General features: G+C 38.3%; 1 protein-coding gene across 1 annotated transcript in view; it reads right to left on the bottom strand.

Annotated features, from left to right (window-relative positions):
* The window catches only part of LOC121387307 (WD repeat-containing protein 87-like), a 69,773-nt gene extending 50,604 nt beyond the window's left edge, over nucleotides 1–19,169 (bottom strand). The window contains exons 1-9 of the mRNA XM_041518328.1: nucleotides 19,050–19,169; nucleotides 15,467–15,661; nucleotides 14,019–14,182; nucleotides 12,255–12,306; nucleotides 8,708–8,811; nucleotides 6,678–6,759; nucleotides 5,605–5,661; nucleotides 2,394–2,477; nucleotides 819–877 (exon numbers count right to left, since the gene is read on the bottom strand). Coding sequence (XP_041374262.1) covers nucleotides 819–877; nucleotides 2,394–2,477; nucleotides 5,605–5,661; nucleotides 6,678–6,759; nucleotides 8,708–8,811; nucleotides 12,255–12,306; nucleotides 14,019–14,182; nucleotides 15,467–15,658 — 794 coding nt within the window. The 5' untranslated portion in view covers nucleotides 15,659–15,661; nucleotides 19,050–19,169. The remainder of the gene's footprint in view (nucleotides 1–818; nucleotides 878–2,393; nucleotides 2,478–5,604; nucleotides 5,662–6,677; nucleotides 6,760–8,707; nucleotides 8,812–12,254; nucleotides 12,307–14,018; nucleotides 14,183–15,466; nucleotides 15,662–19,049) is intronic.
* Between the last annotated feature and the right edge of the window lie 304 nt (nucleotides 19,170–19,473).

Below are 19,473 nucleotides of genomic sequence, written 5' to 3'. Positions count from 1 at the left end.
TTGAGTTGACCCTACCTTTAAGACCATCACAAAGTAAAATAACTGATTGGAATGGTACATAAATTCACACTTAAAAATTGCTCTTCGACCAAAAACCGTAGGCGCAGCCATCTTTTTTTTTCTTCCTTTGTGTTTTCCTTCGACAAACCACTGTAAGCTTGAATGCTTCGATTACCCAGAAAGCCGCAGTGACCTTGTCAGTGACCAATCAAAAGGCGTATATCACTTAGCTAAGATGTCTGCCTAGTAACAAACTGGTTTGTGTATGGTCAATTTTCAATTCCTATTGGCTTACAGCTAAGTCATACCCACACGTCACTGAAAGGATGGTGTAGAGGAATTATTTTGGCACAATTTGATACTAAATATGAAGCTATTCACCAAACGGTTACCGCAATTCAAAGTGGTAAAAATGAACAAAGAACAGCCTAACTCGGACTCTCTGAATAATAACCCCAACTAAAAATTGTAATAAAAAGTATTTAGACATTATTAAATTAAACGAGGGTAGTTTGAAATGATACCTTAAACATGTAGGTACTGTTTTCTGTCAAAATCGCAATTTTCACAAGGTAGTGTATTTTTTCACTAATTGCCTCATTACGCAAAATCGACAACTGCGACATGCGACTGATTTCGCCAGAGCGGGTCACATATGGAAGTTGTGAATTTCTTGGCCTATCATATGGAAGTTGTGAATTTCTTGGCCTAACATATGGAAGTTGTGAATTTCTTGGCCTATAGAAGTTGTCTTTGGGAAATAATTATGAATACAAATGTTGGAAAACCCCCCAGAACTTTAACAATAAATAACATACCTTCTGAAAGATGTCGTTTTCAAATACAGATTTTTTATTTCAAACACAACTTTGTTCTTCTGAAACACAAATAAAAACACAATTGTAATATAAATCAAAGGGAAAGTAAGTGAAAAAACCTGTATCTTCTTACATCAAAGAGGTAACATTCTACCAGGTGCAAGTTTCATGATTATTATTTTTTAGATTATTATTTGGCATAAATAACCACCGATCAATCCCTAGATAATTAACTAGAAAATACATCTTAAAATTGTAATGTCAAGGCCCTGTGCTTATAATCATTTATAACTCAAGACTAAAATGAGTCTGAGACTATAACGTCATGAAAATGCCATACAAATGGTATGTATATGACGTCATAGAGCCCAGGTCTAGACTTATGCTAGACTACCAACTGCCAGCACGAAGTTGGCCAACTTTCTGCCGTCACGACTTCTATGACTGTCCAGTTGCTAGTCTGAGCGCTCTTACAACTCGATTCTCGTCGTATAACCCATTAGTTGTTAATCTGAGCGCTCTTACAACTCGATTCTCGTCGTATAACCCATTAGTTGTTAATCTGAGCGCTCTTACAACTCGATTCTCGTCGTATAACCCATTAGTTGTTAATCTGAGCGCTCTTACAACTCGATTCTCGTCGTATAACCCATTAGTTGTTAATCTGAGCGCTCTTACAACTCGATTCTCGTCGTATAACCCATTAGTTGTTAATCTGAGCGCTCTTACAACTCGATTTTCGTCGTATAACCCATTAGTTGCTAGTCTGAGTACTCTTACAACTCGATTCTCGTCGTATAACCCATTAGTTGTTAATCTGAGTGCACCCGTCGTAAGTCGGGAGTTTGTGAAATGACAACGCAGCTGTCGAGTTGGCTAACTTCATTGTAACAGTTGACAGCCCAAGCCTAGACTAAGTTTTATAAGCACGGGCCCTGAAATGACGTACATGTACAGACATCCGGTTTCAGTGGTGTGGTGGAACTATCGGCTTTAAGGCTGGTAGGTACTGGATTCACACCCCGTAACCGGGTCTCATCCAGAGTAGGTGTTAAGGACTCAGTGGGGAGGTGTAAGGCCACTACACCAACCTCCCTCTCACCAACCATAACCTGAAGAGTTCATTTCCAAAACTCAATATATGCCAATATTTAAATTCTGGAGTTAGCAATGAAGGTATACCGGTGGTAGTACAACTCAATAGCAATTGCTCCAGCTAACGTAAGTTAGCGGACCAATTAATCCTTCCCCTCAATTCGTTTTAATGACAAGGTCTACTGACTGTATAGTGTAAGATGATCAGTTGGATCAAACAGATTACAACCAATGACCAATGATAAAATTACAACCGATTCCCAATATTACCGTATAATCCAGAACAAACCAATTAACAACACTACCTTGTAGTCCAGCACAAATCGATTACAAACACTACCTTGTAGTCCAGCACAAACCAATTACCAACACTACCTTGTAGTCCAGCACAAACCAATTACCAACACTACCTTGTAGTCCAGCACAAACCGATTAGCAACACTACCTTGCAGTCCAGCACAAACCAATTAAAAACACTACCTTGTAATCCAGCCCGAACACAGCTTTCTCGACAAGGATTAGCAGGGTGTGAGTGTGAACATCGACTTTGAGGTCAAAGGTCCACTGTAGAGAAGACAAAAACAAAAACATTTAATCACATACTGTAGAAGTATACACACTGGAACATCTCTAAACTGGATACCCATGAGATGACTCTGTCACAAATGCATCGTAAGTGGGCAAGATGCCCGTATGATGTGTGTTTTTGACAATATCCTATGAATATCTATGACATTGGCGACATCCTACCTACGGACATCGTTGAGTTTTTGGCCGATTTTTGGGCATCGTAGGGTCATCAGAAACTTTTGATGCGTAATTATAATTTTTTGAAAACCGTACGATTTTTAAAATCAGAAATCCACTGCAAACATATCGTAGGGGCTCCTTGCAGCCTTGAGGTGACCTTGCGGTATCTGGAGACATCGCGGGGAGGCCACATAATGCCCCTACGATGTCCTTAAAATTTGATGGTCCGAAAAAATGTGTCAGCCTGTAGGGTCCCCGTAAACACACCTTATCTAATGTGACCATGGCAAAGATTTTTGGGAGAACCCTATGATTCTTACCCGATACTGCAGATGCCAGGCCGCCATACGGTTACCCCCCACTGCACGGCGACCAGTGCATTTGTCACTGAGGCATTACCAAGTGGTTTTAAGAGTTATTTGGTTTAGGTTGTGTTCTGAAATGATATTTAAAAAGGGACTATGCCAAATACAGAGGGTTCTGTTTTGAGGGAATTCTGGTTTTTATTGTCTGGTTTTAAGGGAATTCTGGTTCACAGATAGTCCAGTTTTCAGGGAATTTGATTTAAATGTAGCATGAATATCATAGTAATAAACTGAATTTGGCTGGAGTAAATCTATAGCACATGACATGACAACAATATCCTTTAGTAAAGTAATATTCCATCTGCTCCTGCACTGGGGGTTGAGGGGCATGGGGTCATGTACTGCAGAAATACACTTTTAATCTATTTGTTCAACAATTAATTTGTCTGTTCTTCCATCCTATCCATCCCTGGATGGAAAGACTGATATAAAGATGGACAGATGCATAAAAGAATCAAACAGATGTATAAATCAAGGATTGGTCTGAGACATAATGATAAATAGGTGATGGATGGATGGGTGGATGGATGGATGGATGAATGAGTGGGTTGATGGGTGGGTAAATGGAGGGACACAGGGTGCAAGGGAATAATGAATGAATGGATGAATGAGTGGGTTGATGGGTGGGTAAATGGAGGGACAGAGGGAGGAAGGGAATAATGAATGGATGGATGAATGAGTGGGTTGATGGGTAGGTAAATGGAGGGACAGAGGGAGGAAGGGAATAATGAATGGATGGATGAATGAGTGGGTTGATGGGTGGGTAAATGGAGGGACAGAGGGAGGAAGGGAATAATGAATGGATGGATGAATGAGTGGGTTGATGGGTAGGTAAATGGAGGGACAGAGGGAGGAAGGGAATAATGAATGAATGGATGAATGAGTGGGTTGATGGGTGGGTAAATGGAGGGACAGAGGGAGAAAGGGAATAATGAATGGATGGATGAATGAGTGGGTTGATGGGTAGGTAAATGGAGGGACAGAGGGAGGAAGGGAATAATGAATGGATTGATGAGTGGGTTGACGAGTGGGTAAATGGAGGGACAGAGGGAGAAAGGGAATAATGAATGGATGGATGAATGAGTGGGTTGATGGGCGAGTAAATGGAGGGACAGAGGGAGAAAGGGAATAATGAATGGATGGATGAATGAGTGGGTTGATGGGCGAGTAAATGGAGGGACAGAGGGTGCAAGGGAATAATGAATGAATGGATGAATGAGTGGGTTGATGGGTGGGTAAATGGAGGGCAGAGGGAGAAAGGGAATAATGAATGGATGGATGAATGAGTGGGTTGATGGGTAGGTAAATGGAGGGACAGAGGGAGGAAGGGAATAATGAATGGATGGATGAGTGGGTTGATGAGTGGGTAAATGGAGGGACAGAGGGAGAAAGGGAATAATGAATGGATGGATGAATGAGTGGGTTGATGGGAAGGTAAATGGAGGGACAGAGGAAGGAAGGGAATAATGAATGAATGGATGAATGAGTGGGTTGATGAGTGGGTAAATGGAGGGACAGAGGGAGGAAGGGAATAATGAATGGATGTATGAATCTGAGTAAATGAATGAATGAATGGATGGATGGATGGATGGATGAATAGTTGAATGGGTAGGTATATGGAGGAATGGAGGTATGGGTAGGTAGATGGATGGATATGTGGATGGATGGATGGATGGAATGGATGGACAGATGGATCAGTGAGCAGATGGACAGATATTTAGATGGATGGACGAACAAATATTTAGATGGAGGGATGAAAGGAGTGAGGGGGTGATGTTTGGATGGATGGATGGATGGATGACAAGTGGATTTTAGGTAGGTAGATAAATGGATAAGAGGAAGGGAGAGATAGTTTTATGGTTGGATGGATTAATTTTGGGTGGGTGGGTGGCTGGTTTGGTGGATTTTGGATATATGCACACATGGGTTGATGGACGAACAGGACTGATGAATGGGTGGATGAATAAATGGATGGATGAATGGATAGGTAGATGGATGGATATTTGGATGGATGGATGGATGAATGGATGGGTGGGGTTTAGATAGAGGGACGAAGGGATGGGTAGGTGGGATGATATTTGGATGGATGGATGGATGGATGGATGGATGGATGGATGACTGGATAGACAGATCGATGGGGGGTTAGATTGAGGGATGAGTGAAGGAGGGATGAATGTATGGATGGATGATTGGAAGGATGGATGGAGGGATCACGAGTGGATTTGAGATAGATGGATGGATGGATGGATGGAGGAAGGGAGCGAATAAAGTGGAAGAGATGAAGGGATAGATGGATGAAAGGATAGCTAGATTGAAGATTAGATGATGGACGGACTGATGAATGGTTGGATAATATAGTCCATCCCACATGGGATCACAATTTTTTAACACTATGTAATTTACTACAAGTTATTTATTTCCTAACCAATTGATTTGTAAATTGCACACACATATTGTATTTCTTTGTTATTTCCAAAACACTTTTACTTTTCTTCTTATATCACACCAAACTGAAATTATTTACAAAAAAAACATTTTAATAGAATGATGGGACAGACTATAGACATCTTACTTACATCATGCTTGTTAAGAGAAACATTGAATGATCTTCCCTTGTGGATGACGGCCTTATGCTGAAACAAACAAAGATCAATAAAAGGATTTTACATGCACATCTCAGACAACATAAGGATTCTGTTGTGGTTTTTCGTGCCAGTCATTTGTCACTGAAAGGCCACATATTAACCAGTCTACATATTCTGTTTCAACTGATGATGGTCTTTGACTGCCAAAATCCTTCAATCTGCCACACATCTGGCGAGCACTGTCCCACTGAGGTGCCTTGATCGTACAGCACTCGCGCGAGGTTGCAGGATCAAATCCCCTTGGTGGACCCATTTTCTGATTGCGATTTTCCTGTCCAAACCTATACACAATCATTGGTATATCAACGGCCATGGCATGAGCCATCTTGTGTGTGGAGAAAGCCCATATAAAAAATACATTGCTACTAATGGAAAAATGTCGCGGGTTTCCTCTCTAGGTCTGCACATGTCAGAATGACCAAATGTTTGACATGCAACAGCCGATGATTAAGAAATAAATGTGCTCTTGTCGTGTCGTTAAACGAAAACTTTTAACTTTACACAAACATAACATGAGGGATAAAAATGACATTCGACGTTGTACAGTGTGGAAAAGTTAACAATGACCATGAACCTTTTATCAAGTCTGGGGCGGGATTTAGTTCAGTCGGTTGAGTGCTCGCTTGAGATGCTTGCGTCGCAGGATCGAACCACCTCGGTGGATCCATTCAGCTGACTGGCTTTTTTCTTGTTCCAACCACAATTGGACAAAGGCCATGGTATGTGTTTTCCTGTCTGTGGGAAAGTGCATATAAAAGATCCCTTGCTGCATTAGAAAACATGTAGCGGGTTTCCTCTGATGACTACGAGTCAGAATTACCAAACGTTTGACATCCAATAGGCAATGACTAATTAATTGATGTGCTCCAGTGGTGTCGTTAAACAAAACAATTTTTAATTTTTTTATCAAATCTTGAACAATATAACAGGTACAGGTTTCGAGTAGTGCCAAAACCCAGAATTCTGAGAGAAAACAAAACCTAGGACATGGGATAAAATCTTACCTCTGCTCCGGTGATGGTGAATGTGTTCACGGAGCCAATGCACCCAGTTACTATTTCCTTCGTCTCAGGGATGTACGCGAAACTGAAAGTGAAAGTACCATATGCAAGAGACAAAATATTCTGATACTGAGAATAATACAACAACAGTATACCCATTGGCAACAGTGTTATCTTACAAGTGGTAGGGGTGGAATGTAGCCCAGTGGTAAAGTGTCCGCCTTTATAAGCGGTCGGAGTGGGATCGATCCCTGCCGGTGGGCCCATTGGGCTATTTCTCGTTCCACCCAGTGCCCTACGACTGGTACATCAAAGGCTGTGGTATGTGCTATCCTGTCTGTGGGTGGTGCATATAAAAGATTCCTTTCTATTAATGAGAAAATGTAGCAGGTTTCCTTTCTAAGACTGTCAAAATTACCAAATGTTTGACATCCAATAGCCGATGATTAATAAATCAATGTGCTCTAGTGGAGTCTTTAACTTTTTCCCTCCCATTCTCAACATCAGTCAAGACATGGCCGGAATTCATAAATACAACCTTCACAGGAGTTAGTTATCTATCTTGATTCTGTGAATGCTAGAACATAGTAGAATGACAATCGAACACATTGAGTGTATTTTGTTGACTGGTATTCGTATTTAAGTTGTTATCGAAATATCGAAAAGAAAACAAGAAACGGTCCAAATTTGTGTAAACATTACTGATGACATAACGCGCACATAGGTTCGATTTCTCGCTTTTTGTATAATTATTTCTTTTAAAACATGTTGGGACATTATTATTTAATAATAACTGAATATTTGCAAAGGATATATTTGCCGAAAATAACTAATAATACAGACTTTGAAGTAGATGATGGATGGATTACTCATCGTCGATTGAAAGTGAAAATAAACTGTCGTAAACAATGACTTAATTCATGGATCGTGATTGCAGGGTTTTAAAAAAATATTTCTTTAAAATATTGATAAGTTCTGTAAATTTTATTTTGGTAATTAAACTCATATATGTCCTCTAAACTATGACACACATCAAAATAGTGTTAAATTAGTGGGTTTTTTTACAATTTGAGGTTGAATAACGTACATTCAAAATTACATATTTCACGTTGGAAAGCTGGGTGGATAAGAGTTAAACAAAACAAACTTTAACTTTTTACAAGTGGTTGCTAACAAGGAATAGAACAAAATTATTTTAGCGGAACACAAATTAATTACACTACATTTTAACATGCCCTAAACTTCAGTATGACTGACTTTATTTTAATTCAGGGGGTGTTTTATATTTGATATCCTACTATCACCAAACAACCAACATCAATAGTCATGCACGTCACATTTTTCAAAAGTACGCACGAAACAGTGATGTCACATCAACATATGAAGAAAAAACACATCCTAGTCCATAAACAGAATATGTCCATCAATTTTTTTTTTTAAAATACCAAACACAAGGGTCCATAAAAGAAAATTACCGAGACTGTAACAAGAATGAAGTCTGCGACTATTCATTACATTGTACGTAGTATGTCAAAAATGGAACTCTATTTAAAGACTTCCTTTGGCAAATGAATCCAGCAGTAGATATTAAAAACAAATAGTGTGCTATATACAGCAAAGGACCAACGTGTTAAGTAAATAATATTTACTTTATTGCTATTCAGTGACACTTTTTAATTTGACTGATTTTCCTTATGTACACACTTACTGAGATTATTTCTAGAATATAAAAATATAAAATGATATACTCGTGAAAATCGTATGACTGTGAAGCGTATCACAATACTGAGTGTGTAGACTGACAGATGGATATAAAAACATAAAATGATATACTTGTGAAAATCGTATGACTGTGAAGCGTATCACAATACTGAGTGTGTAGACTGACAGATGGATATAAAAATATAAAATGATATACTCGTGACAATCGTATGACTGTGAAGTGTACCACAAGACTGAGCGTGTAGACTGACAGATGGATATAAAAATATAAAATGATATACTCGTGACAATCATATTACTGTGAAGCGTACCACAAGACTGAGCGTGCCGACCGGCAGATGGACGTCTCGTACGCCTTGTCATCACAGAGGTAAGAAACTCGCATCAGGCCATCTTTACTGTAGGAAATAAACACCTGAAATAAGACACACACATTCAAAAAAAAGAAAGAAAGAAAGAAATGTTTTATTTATCGATGCACTCAACACATTTTATTTACGGTTATATGGCGTCAGACATATGGTTAAGGACCACACAGATATTGAGAGAGGAAACTCGCTGTCGCCACTTCATGGGCTACTCTTTTCGATTAGCAGCAAGAAATCTTTTATATGCACCATCCCACACACAGGGTAGTACAAGCCATGGCCTTTGATAAACCAGTGGTGGTGCACTGGCTGTGACGAGAAATAGCCCAATGGGCCCACTGATGGGGATCGATCCTAGACCGACCGCGCATCGAGCAAACGCCGTACTACTGGGCTACGTCCCGCCTCCATACATTCAAAGTAGCATGGCCTCTTGTGCATATATATGCCGGTGCAGACGCGGATATGGCTAAAATCCCACACAATGACATATCATAGGACTGTATATCCATTTGTCTGTTCGCTTGTTTTGTTTAACGACACCACTAGAGCACATCGATTTATTCATCATCGGCTATTGGATGTCAAAACATGGTAATTGCGACATATAGTCTTAGAGAGGAAACCCGTTACATTTTTCCATAAGTGGACTTTATATGTTTTAGATAGAAAGCATAACAAAAATACACACATTTTTTTGCAGAAAATTACTGATTTAAAAATGAATTTAGCAGTTTTTGCATCTGAACTCTTCACGTTCATTAAATGGCCCAAAATCAGTAAATATGTTCATTATAAATACACAATTATAAAATGCAAGCAAATGTGTTAATTAAAGACATTCATGATGTCAGTAAATATGTTAATTAAAGATGTAATGTCAAACAAATATGTTCATTAAAAATGCAGTGTCAGCAAATATCTTAATTAAAAATAGTATCAGTAAATATGTAACTGAAGATGCAATGTCAGTAAATATGTTCATTAAAGATGCAATGTGTGCAAATATGTTTATTAAAGATGCAATGTACATGTATGCTTAATATTTCAGTAGGGTTTTTTTGTTGAAATTGTTTAGTAGTTGGTACATGTATGTTTATACATGTAGTTATTTTGGGGAAATTTTTTGGGCATACTTATTTTAGACACACCTTTCACCATTGTAACTTTAATGCAATCTAAAGCCATTGGTAACTATAAACCAGGTTTCATTAATTCAGAACTTAAGCTTTGTAATAATCAGAATTAATCTTTATACCAGCAATTAAGAAATTAATTTAAACAGCAATACTTACCCAATATCGGGTGTTTATGAAATTTGATATCCTGATTGCTTTTTTTTTTTTTTTCTGCTTTTTTTTTCTTTCTACATACTAGTAGATACATTAAAAAAAAGAATAACAGGCCTACGAGAATTGAAAATTTGGGTAACCTGTTTACTGGTTACATAAAAACAAATTCAGATAACCCATTTTCCTTTCTGCATAACACATTTTGTCAATGTAAAAAGACACCCTAAATTTAATTATGTATGAAAAACAGTTTTTACGCCAAATTAGACTTAAATGAGCCATGCACGAACAAAAAGATCATTCTCGCAATGTGTATGGAAAGAAAAGAAATGTTTTATTTAACGACGCACTCAACACATTATTTTACGGTTATATGGCGTCAGACATATGGTTACGGTCCACACAGATTTTGAGAGGAAACCCGCTGTCGCCACTACATGGGTTACTCTTCCAGTTAGCAGCAAGGGATCTTTTATTTGCGCTTCCCACAGGCAGGATGGCCTTTGTTGAACCAGTTATGGATCACTGGTCGGTGCAAGTGGTTTACACCTACCCATTGAGCCTTGTGGAGCACTCACTCAGGGTTTGGAGTCTGTATCTGGATTAAAAATCCCATGCCTCGACTGGGATCCGAACCCAATACCTACCAGCCTGTAGACAGATGGCCTACCATGACGCCGGTCGCAATGTGTATGAGTATGAATAATGAAATACTGTAAAATCATAAAATATTAATGATCTTAACATTTGGAGATCTTAACATTTAGTGAAATCCAAATAAGTGACATATTAGTGGCATAGAACTTTAGTGAGGTCATCATATCATAAACTAAAACATTAATAATTAAGCTTAAGATATAGGATCAGCTGAAATAATGTTTTGATAAATTTTGATGTTATGCAACTTACAGACATTTTGAACGTAGTAGAAAATTGCAGTAATTTAATGTGCATGCTAACTAACTATTGTTGTTTGCTGTCCTTTTGGTTTAATAATCAACAATATGTAACCGTTGTTGTGTCTTCAGTTAAGACAAAACAGTCACACAAAAGCTTTTTGAAACCGTCTGTTGTATACGTCTCTTTAAATTTAGCGTCATGAAATATTAGCGTCTTGTATGACCTCGCTAAATTCGCTAACATTTTATACTCGCTTCCATTTCCTGATTAACAGTACAGAGTTCAGTGGGATAATATGATCAGGAAAGTATCATTTCAAACTCCATGCAACTGGGGGCGAGGCGTCGCCCAGTGGTACAGTGCTCGCTTGATGCGCGGTCAGTTTGGGATCGATCCCCATCACTGGGCCCACTGCGCTATTTATATATATCCCATGAAGTGGCGACAGCGGGTTCCCTCTCTCAATATCTGTGTGGTCCTGACGCCATATGTCTGACGCCATATAACCGTAAATAAAATGTGTTGAGTGCGTCGTTAAATAAAACATTTCTTTCTTTCTTCTTCCTTCTCATTATCTGTGTGGTCCTGACGCCATATGTCTGACGCCATATAACCGTAAATAAAATGTGTTGAGTGCGTCGTTAAATAAAACATTTCTTTCTTTCTTCTTCCTTCTCATTATCTGTGTGGTCCTTAACCATATGTCTGACGCCATATAACCGTAAATAAAATGTGTTGAGTGCGTCGTTAAATAAAACATTTCTTTCTTTCTTCTTCCTTCTTATTATCTGTGTGGTCCTTAACCATATGTCTGACGCCATATAACCGTAAATAAAATGTGTTGAGTGCGTCGTTAAATAAAACATTTCCTTCCTTCCTTCCTTCCTTCCTTCCATGGAACTGTCACGAGAATCCTCTTTTAATTGGATTTCCAGGGCACAATATTTCACGAGAATTGTTGTTCTGTCCGCGTGTCGGTTACACAACTTTAAATCACGAGAATCTCCAATCAGTTACGTGGTGAACAATTACATTCTAAAATTAAAAGTAGGCTACCACATGTCAGTAATGAATGTAAAAATCAGTTTGTGCATGTCTTCAAAACACCAATGTAGCACAGAACCCTATAGTTAAGTGTTTTAGGATTAGGTAGGCCTATAACTCATCGGTTACTACATGTATATTCACGTAACACGAACAATCGGCTACCTACGTAAAGCTCATGTGAACCGACTTCCAGTTACCTAAGATTCTGAAATACTGTCCCCTGGATTTCTAAACTGGAATTAGTGTCGTACCTGCGATGGATAATAAAAAGTGACTTTTTCCATCGGATACTGAATATGAAACCTGAAAAAGAAAAACAAGAAATGTTTAACGATTAGATCAACAGCAGTCCTCATGATCTGACACGAGCAAAACAGTTTATGTGTGTGCAAAATACAGCTCATCTTGTTATAAACATCCAATATCACTATAATTTTATTTCCTCATTCATTCACTTCAACTTATTTTCGTGCTTATATCCAATTAAGGTTCAAGCATGCTGTCCTGGGCACACACACACACACACACATCAACTGTCTGGGTGTTCTGTCCAGGATAGTGGGATAGTTGTTAGTAGTTAGTGAGAGAGAAGAGGGTGTAGTGGTCTCACACCTACCCACTGAGTTGTTAAAACTCACTCTGGGCAGGAGCTGGTACCGGCCTGCGAACCCTGTACCTACCAGCCTTATATCCGAGGCCAGGTTTTTTCCCCTCAAAATTACTGTGAATTTTACACTGAGAGCAATTGCTCTGCAACATAACAGCAGGGGATCAGTTAATTGTTTATCATCGATTGTCAAACCATAAACACTAAGACACAGACTTCACATTAAGCCACTGGCACATGGGTTTCCTTCTTTGTTTTTGGAGGGGAGGGAAGACTGCTGCTGATTTTTGCCTGAATTAAATGAAAATGCCCAGATCTGGTCAGAACTTGTACAAAATGATGATTTTATACTAAATTTGTGACCGTTATACATCGATAAATTCAACAAAAAATTACAAACAATGTTTTATAATTACAGTAAAGTACATTTATAACAAACATGCTTAGAATGAACTACTGCACAGAACGAACTGATCGTAAAGTCCCATTTTATCTCACTAGACATAAATAACCAACTTGTACAAATGTGTACAACGAACCACAGCTATAACAAACTAGCTATCATGGTTCCTTCCGGTTCATCATAAGAGTACTTTACTGTACAAACAACATAACAATATAAATAAATCAGTTTCTAATATCTTTCCCACAACCTATTTTACGTAATGACATAACTTTCTGGATTTTATCGAAGGATAACATTCAGTTTTTTAGTGATGTCGTCCTATCAGAATAGAATAAATCATATAAAGGTGGGAAGTTTGCAATTATAAATCAATATATAATAACATGTATGTATGCATATTCATTGAACTGTGTATGATTACATGTACAGACATGTATATATAGCAACAACAAATCTTAATTGAAAGGTTTAAAATGTTCTTTGACAGGCCAGTAAAATTCTTAGCAGTGTTTTTAATAAATATATTTACTGACACTATATAGCAGTAGCTGAACACACCTCAAGGGCGAGACATGGCCCAGTGGTAAAGTGCTTGCCAAGGCCCCGTTCCACGAAGCGATCTTAGTCCCAAGATTACCTTAAGCGCATAGCTACCTTATGCATTTTTGATAATAGGGCTAAGATCGCTTCGTGGCATGGGGACCTGATGCACAGTTAGTCTAAGATTGATCCACCTCAATGAGCCCATTGAGCTATTTCTCATTCTAGGCAGTGCACCACGACTGGTATATCCAAGGCCATGGTACATGTATGTGCTATCCTGCTGTGAGATGGTGCATATAAAAAAAAAATCTCTTGCTACTCATGAATTTTTTTTTAGCAGGTTTCCTCCCCCAAGACTACATGTCAAAATGACCAAATGTTTGACATCCAATAGCCCATGACTAATAAATGAATGGGCTCTAGTGGTGTCGTTAAAGAAAACAAAGTGAATGAACACACCTTGATGCTGTGGATTGTCCGTCTTTGTCGTCATTTCTCAAGTTAAAGATGTTGCCGTGGTGCGTGAGTCCGCTGCTGTTGTGGGTGAAGAAGACAAAGCCGGTCTTGGTGACGAAGTACGTAAAACATCGCACGTTAGACCAGTGATCCAGGATTTTCGTCATCTTAAAATACAAAACAAGTTTGAGCCTTCTAAAATGTGTGTGTGTTCGAGTGTGTGTGTGTGTATGGGGGATGTATGTGCATGTGTGTATGTGTGTGTGTTCGAGTGTGAGTGTCTGTGTATGTGTGTGTGTATGGAGGATGAATGTGAGGGGATATATGTGTGTCAGGTGTCGACTGCATCAGCATGGGGTTTTTTTGTCGGAGGGGATTGTATGTGGCGGGAGTGTATGCATGTGTGTGTGTGGTGGGGGAGTGTATGTGTGGGGAAGTGTATTATGTGTGTGGTGAGTGTGTGTGCGTGTCTGTATGTGTGTGCGTGTCTGTATGTGTGTGCGTGTATGTGTGTGGTGTGTGTTTCTGTGTGTTTCTGTGTGTGGTGTGTGTGGTGTGTCTGTCTGTGTGTGTTTATCATATATTTGAATAAAACACTGATCAAAGTTAGTCACATGTTTTTATTTAAAGGTTCAGTATATATACCATAGTTACAAGTGTCAGATTTTACTTAATTTATACCTTTATTTGTGATATCTACAAATTAATTAATCAATCCGAAACATAATCTTTGCATAAATAAAATCAGATATGAAAACTGTAATGATAATAATTGTTTGTGTTTGCATACATTGACAGACTGACAGACAAAAGACAGACATATAGAAAGAAAGAAATGTTTTATTTAAGGACGCACTCAACACATTTTATTTACAGTTATATATATATGGCATCAGACATATGGTTAAGAACCACGCAGATATTGAGAGAGGAAACCTGCTGTCGCCACTTCATGGGCTACTTTTTTTTTCGATTAGCAGCAATGGATCTTTTATATGCACAGACAGGGTAGTACATACCACAGCCTTTGATATACCAGTCGTGGTGCACTGGCTGGAGCGAGAAATAGCCCAATGGGCCCATCGTCGGGGATTGATCCCAGACCGACCACGCATGAAGCGAGCGCTTTACCACTGGGCTAAGTCCCGCCCTGACAGAGAAAGAAAGAATTAAAAAACATTTGGTAATTCAGTTTTAGTCTAAGAGATCTTTTGTATGCAACATCCCACAGACAGGATAGCACACACCACAGCCTTTGAGATACCTTTCATATAGTGCACTGGCTGGAACGAGAAATTGCCCAACAGGCCCATTGACAGGCATTGATCCTAGACTGACCACACAGGTGCACGCTTTACGACTGGGATACGTCTCACCCCTACATAGAAAGAGAGACAGACCGACAGAGAAAGATAGATACACAGACAACAGACACAGACAGACAGACAGACCTGTGGTGCACAGTGAAGTACAGATTCAAAGTCGTGGTTCTTAGGATCTTCCAGAATACGTAAGATGACTTTCCGATCATGTTTCCAGGTCTTCACCTTGTCCCATTCGGCCCATTTCAAACAGTCGAGGTTGATGCTTGATCGTACGGGTGGGAATTTCCCCGTTATTATTGAGACTGACTTGTGCATCATTGTCTGTTAAACATACAGTACAGATTGTTATATACTGGAGCATGTAAATTTATCTGTCATCCCTAAAATGGTAATGGACATGGTTTATTACTGTAAATAGTTCTGTAAAACTATTAATTAAGTAGACTTTCGCATCTAAAATCACAGAACTGACCAATTACAAAGTCCCACAGAAAAGAAAATTATCAATTGGGTCTCATGGGTTGTAGTTTTTGCTCCAACATAGCATACAAATAGGCCAAATAGTGTACATTTTTCCTTTGGATTATTTAACACAGAAAAATACTATAACCCCATTTTGTTCCGTTAATGCAACTTGAAATATATTTAGTTAAATAGTTTATTACATTATCACATTATTTATGTTGTTTTACAAGCCATGTCTTGAAGGTTGATCAAAGAGAAGTGCCTTATAAATTACTGCTTTTGTTTACACTGTGCATACACGAGTTGGTCAGGAGCTGACGTCACTTTGCCCCAAGCTAGAGTACCAGACGCCTCAAAAAGAAAAGAAAATGGCTGCCCCCAGTTATCAGGAAAATTATTAAATCATATTTGTTTTTAGTAACTCTAAAATTACGCATTTTTCATTTGTTAAAGTGTCAGTATGTGTTGGTGGTCAACAATTTTTTTTTGGGTATGGTGCCATACCTATTGTACCCTATGGTAGAAACCCTGCCTGAAGTTTGAGGGAGGGCCCCACCCACAGCACTCTCCTGGAAGTGCACTAGTTATACAACAGGATTGTAGAGTAACTGATAGCAGTGGGCAATTGTCCCCCACCCCAGTGCCTTTTTAGAAGTGATAATAGTGTATTTTCTAAAAATGTCACTAGGCATGGTAGACTAAACATTTTTGGGACATTTTCTCCATTTTAGGGCACTTTTTTTCATTAATGACAAAAAAAAGAAAGAAAAGAAATAAAAGTAAATGTAATTATTGTGCTTGCTTTAATAAATGAATGACAAAATATATAACAGGGATAGTTCAGGGCTTGAACTTAAGAATTCCCACGGCAATTTTTAAAAGAATTGCCCTGAGTGAAACCAATGGCAAATTTGAGCCTGCCTATGGCAATTTTTTTTAAAGTGACATTTGCAGCAAATAATCCTGACTGAAAGGTTATTTTGTTATATGTAGACATCTTTTAAATGTACCATTGTTAAATATTGGCAGATAATGTACATTAGGTGTGTACATTTCGCCATTGTTGAGGAGCTTTATCGACGGCACAAAAGTGCCATCGGTGATGCACGCTACCTACGGCAATTATTATCTCAACGATGGCAATTGCCGTCGGTGCCATCGTTAAGTTCGAGCCCTGTCGTTTATTATTAAATAATACATTTTCTGAGTGTTTTAATAAATGAATGACAAAATATATAACAGGGGTAGTTTATTACTTAATAATACATTTTCTGAGTGTTTTAATAAATTAATAACAAAATATATAACAGGGACTGTTTATTACTTAATAATATATTTTCTGGCAGTTTCCGAAACAATTATTGAAAAAGGTTTGTTTAATCTCAGGGCAGCATGGAACTTATTAATGCAAGGTGGCACTAGACTATTGTGGCATGGTGCCACACCATGTTAAACAAGCTAGGGAAAACACTAGTATTCCAGTTGAACTTGGTTGAGCATAGTCCAAATTGGGCATAGAAAACATCTATTTTTTTCCCTACCTTGGATTAGGTGGAACATTGTTCACTTGGCCCACTTGAAAATTTAATCCTGTATCTGCTACATCATGTATGCTGGGTAGGCCCTACATACACACAACCCCCCATTTCAATTTGTATTGTTTGTTTCTGTGTTGTTGTTTTTTGTTATGCTTTTGGGTTGTTGTTGGGTTTTTTGTTGTTTTGGAGTCTGCGTTTGTTTTTTGTCATAGTTTTTTTATTTATTGTTGTGGTTATGTGTAAATATTGTAGTTGATATGGGCCGATCCAGCAGTTTTTCCTGGGGAAATGGCACCTACATCAAACCTTTTTTCTCTTCTTTTTTTTTTTGACTGTAGTTGATATGGGCCGATCCAGCAGTTTTTTATAGGCTACACTAGGGGGGTATGTTACAAATGCACCCACATCAAACCTTTTGAACCTTTTGAACCTGCCGACCCTAAAACTTTTTTGGTATATCCAATTTTTTTTTATTTTATATAACGATTTCCACGAAAATATTCCAAAATTATCACAAGCACTAATTTGGTGTCATTTGGGGGATAACCCTACTGTGTTTTCCGATTTGCAGACGTATATTGGTGGTTTAACTGTCGAAAATTTAGTTTTATTGGCAACCCATTAGCCACGAAATGTTTTCTTCTAACAATTAATTGATGGAGTTACTTCCCTTCAAATTGAAGTTCGGTAACTTTCGTGAGATATCGGGCGAAGAGTCGGAAAATTGTTTTCACGAATATATGTTATTTTTTCCGATTTACTCTACATCTAGCGTAGCGAGGTGTTCCGATTAATAATAATAATAACTATATTTAATGATTTACTCCAGCGACAAACTGGCCTTGTAGAAATTTAGTGACCTTCTGATAAACTAGGGGAGGGAATGTTTACCGATACTGATGGAGTTTACTGCCAAATCAAATAATTAAATATGTCAGTAAGATCTCGATGCGTTTCGTTATTTTTTGTAAGTGGTCACTGGGAACTTCGTGGGTTTCCACTAAAAAAGTTCATGCTGACTAGAAAGAAAACGTGACGTCACATTCAGCCTTTAAACACACCTATGTGGATAGTACTATATAGTTCCTTTTTTTTTAAATTAAGTTATGAAATAGATATAGAAAATAAAATGGCCATAAGGTTTTTGTCCTTTTGAAAATTGTATAATGGAAAAAAAAGCCCTTATATTTAAAATTGCACATAAAATATGCCCCCAAAACGTCACTTTACCATGCCTTACTTCATTTCTAGGGAAAACACTGTGATGAATGGTATTGTTGGTTTGCATAATGCATTTCTATACATGCAGAGGTTATTTTGGATACCGGTAGTCAACACATTTATTTAATATCCATAAATAAAATTATTTTCCAAAATAAAATGTTTTTCCTACCTACCTACCATATATTTTGGTATAATATCCGCCCGGTCCCCTCCATTATTATTTTTAGTTAGGGTTAGCTTTGGGGTTGGGGTTAAGGTTAGGGTTAGGGGAGGGGGGGGGGGGGGGACCGGGCGGATATTTTACCTATATTTTTCCAGCATGTAATAGGAAACAAGTAAAAAAAAAATTCCGGCCTAAATTAAAAAAATTGGCCTTCGACTGAAGTGAAAGCCCGACTCAGACAAGTGTAAAAAATGGAGAAAGCTTCTGCTAGATAGGCAGACTCCATGGTGCTAAACAGGCCTACAGCACAATTACAAACCTTTTATAAACTTCTAACAATTTGTAAGAGTGAAAATTCTTCCATTTGTCGCAGAATTACTTTTTAATACACGCAAAAAACTGCACACCCAAAAAAAATGTCAACACCCGTTGACGTCACACTTGCTAGGTATCGACGGAAATGACGAAAAAACGGATAGAACGTCAGTGGTTTCCGTAGGTGTAGATCAAATTGACTGATTTCAGTGAATCTCCTATAGTATACTATGATATAGTGCCCGCTTTTGGCGGGGGACCAGTTTCGGAGTATTCTTGATCATTTGCCCATCACAAGATTGGTTGCGTTTTAAACGTGGAGAAAATAACATTATCAGAATTCTTTACAAAATAAGGTTAGGCCTAAAACAATCAAATAAATCAAGATCTATTAATAAGTTGCAGTCACTGGTTAACATCAGAGCTCT

This window comes from Gigantopelta aegis, chromosome 13 (assembly GCF_016097555.1).
Source record: "Gigantopelta aegis isolate Gae_Host chromosome 13, Gae_host_genome, whole genome shotgun sequence".
In the NCBI taxonomy this organism is placed as follows: Eukaryota; Metazoa; Mollusca; class Gastropoda; order Neomphalida; family Peltospiridae; genus Gigantopelta; species Gigantopelta aegis.
This window is presented reverse-complemented; position numbering and strand designations above follow the sequence as displayed.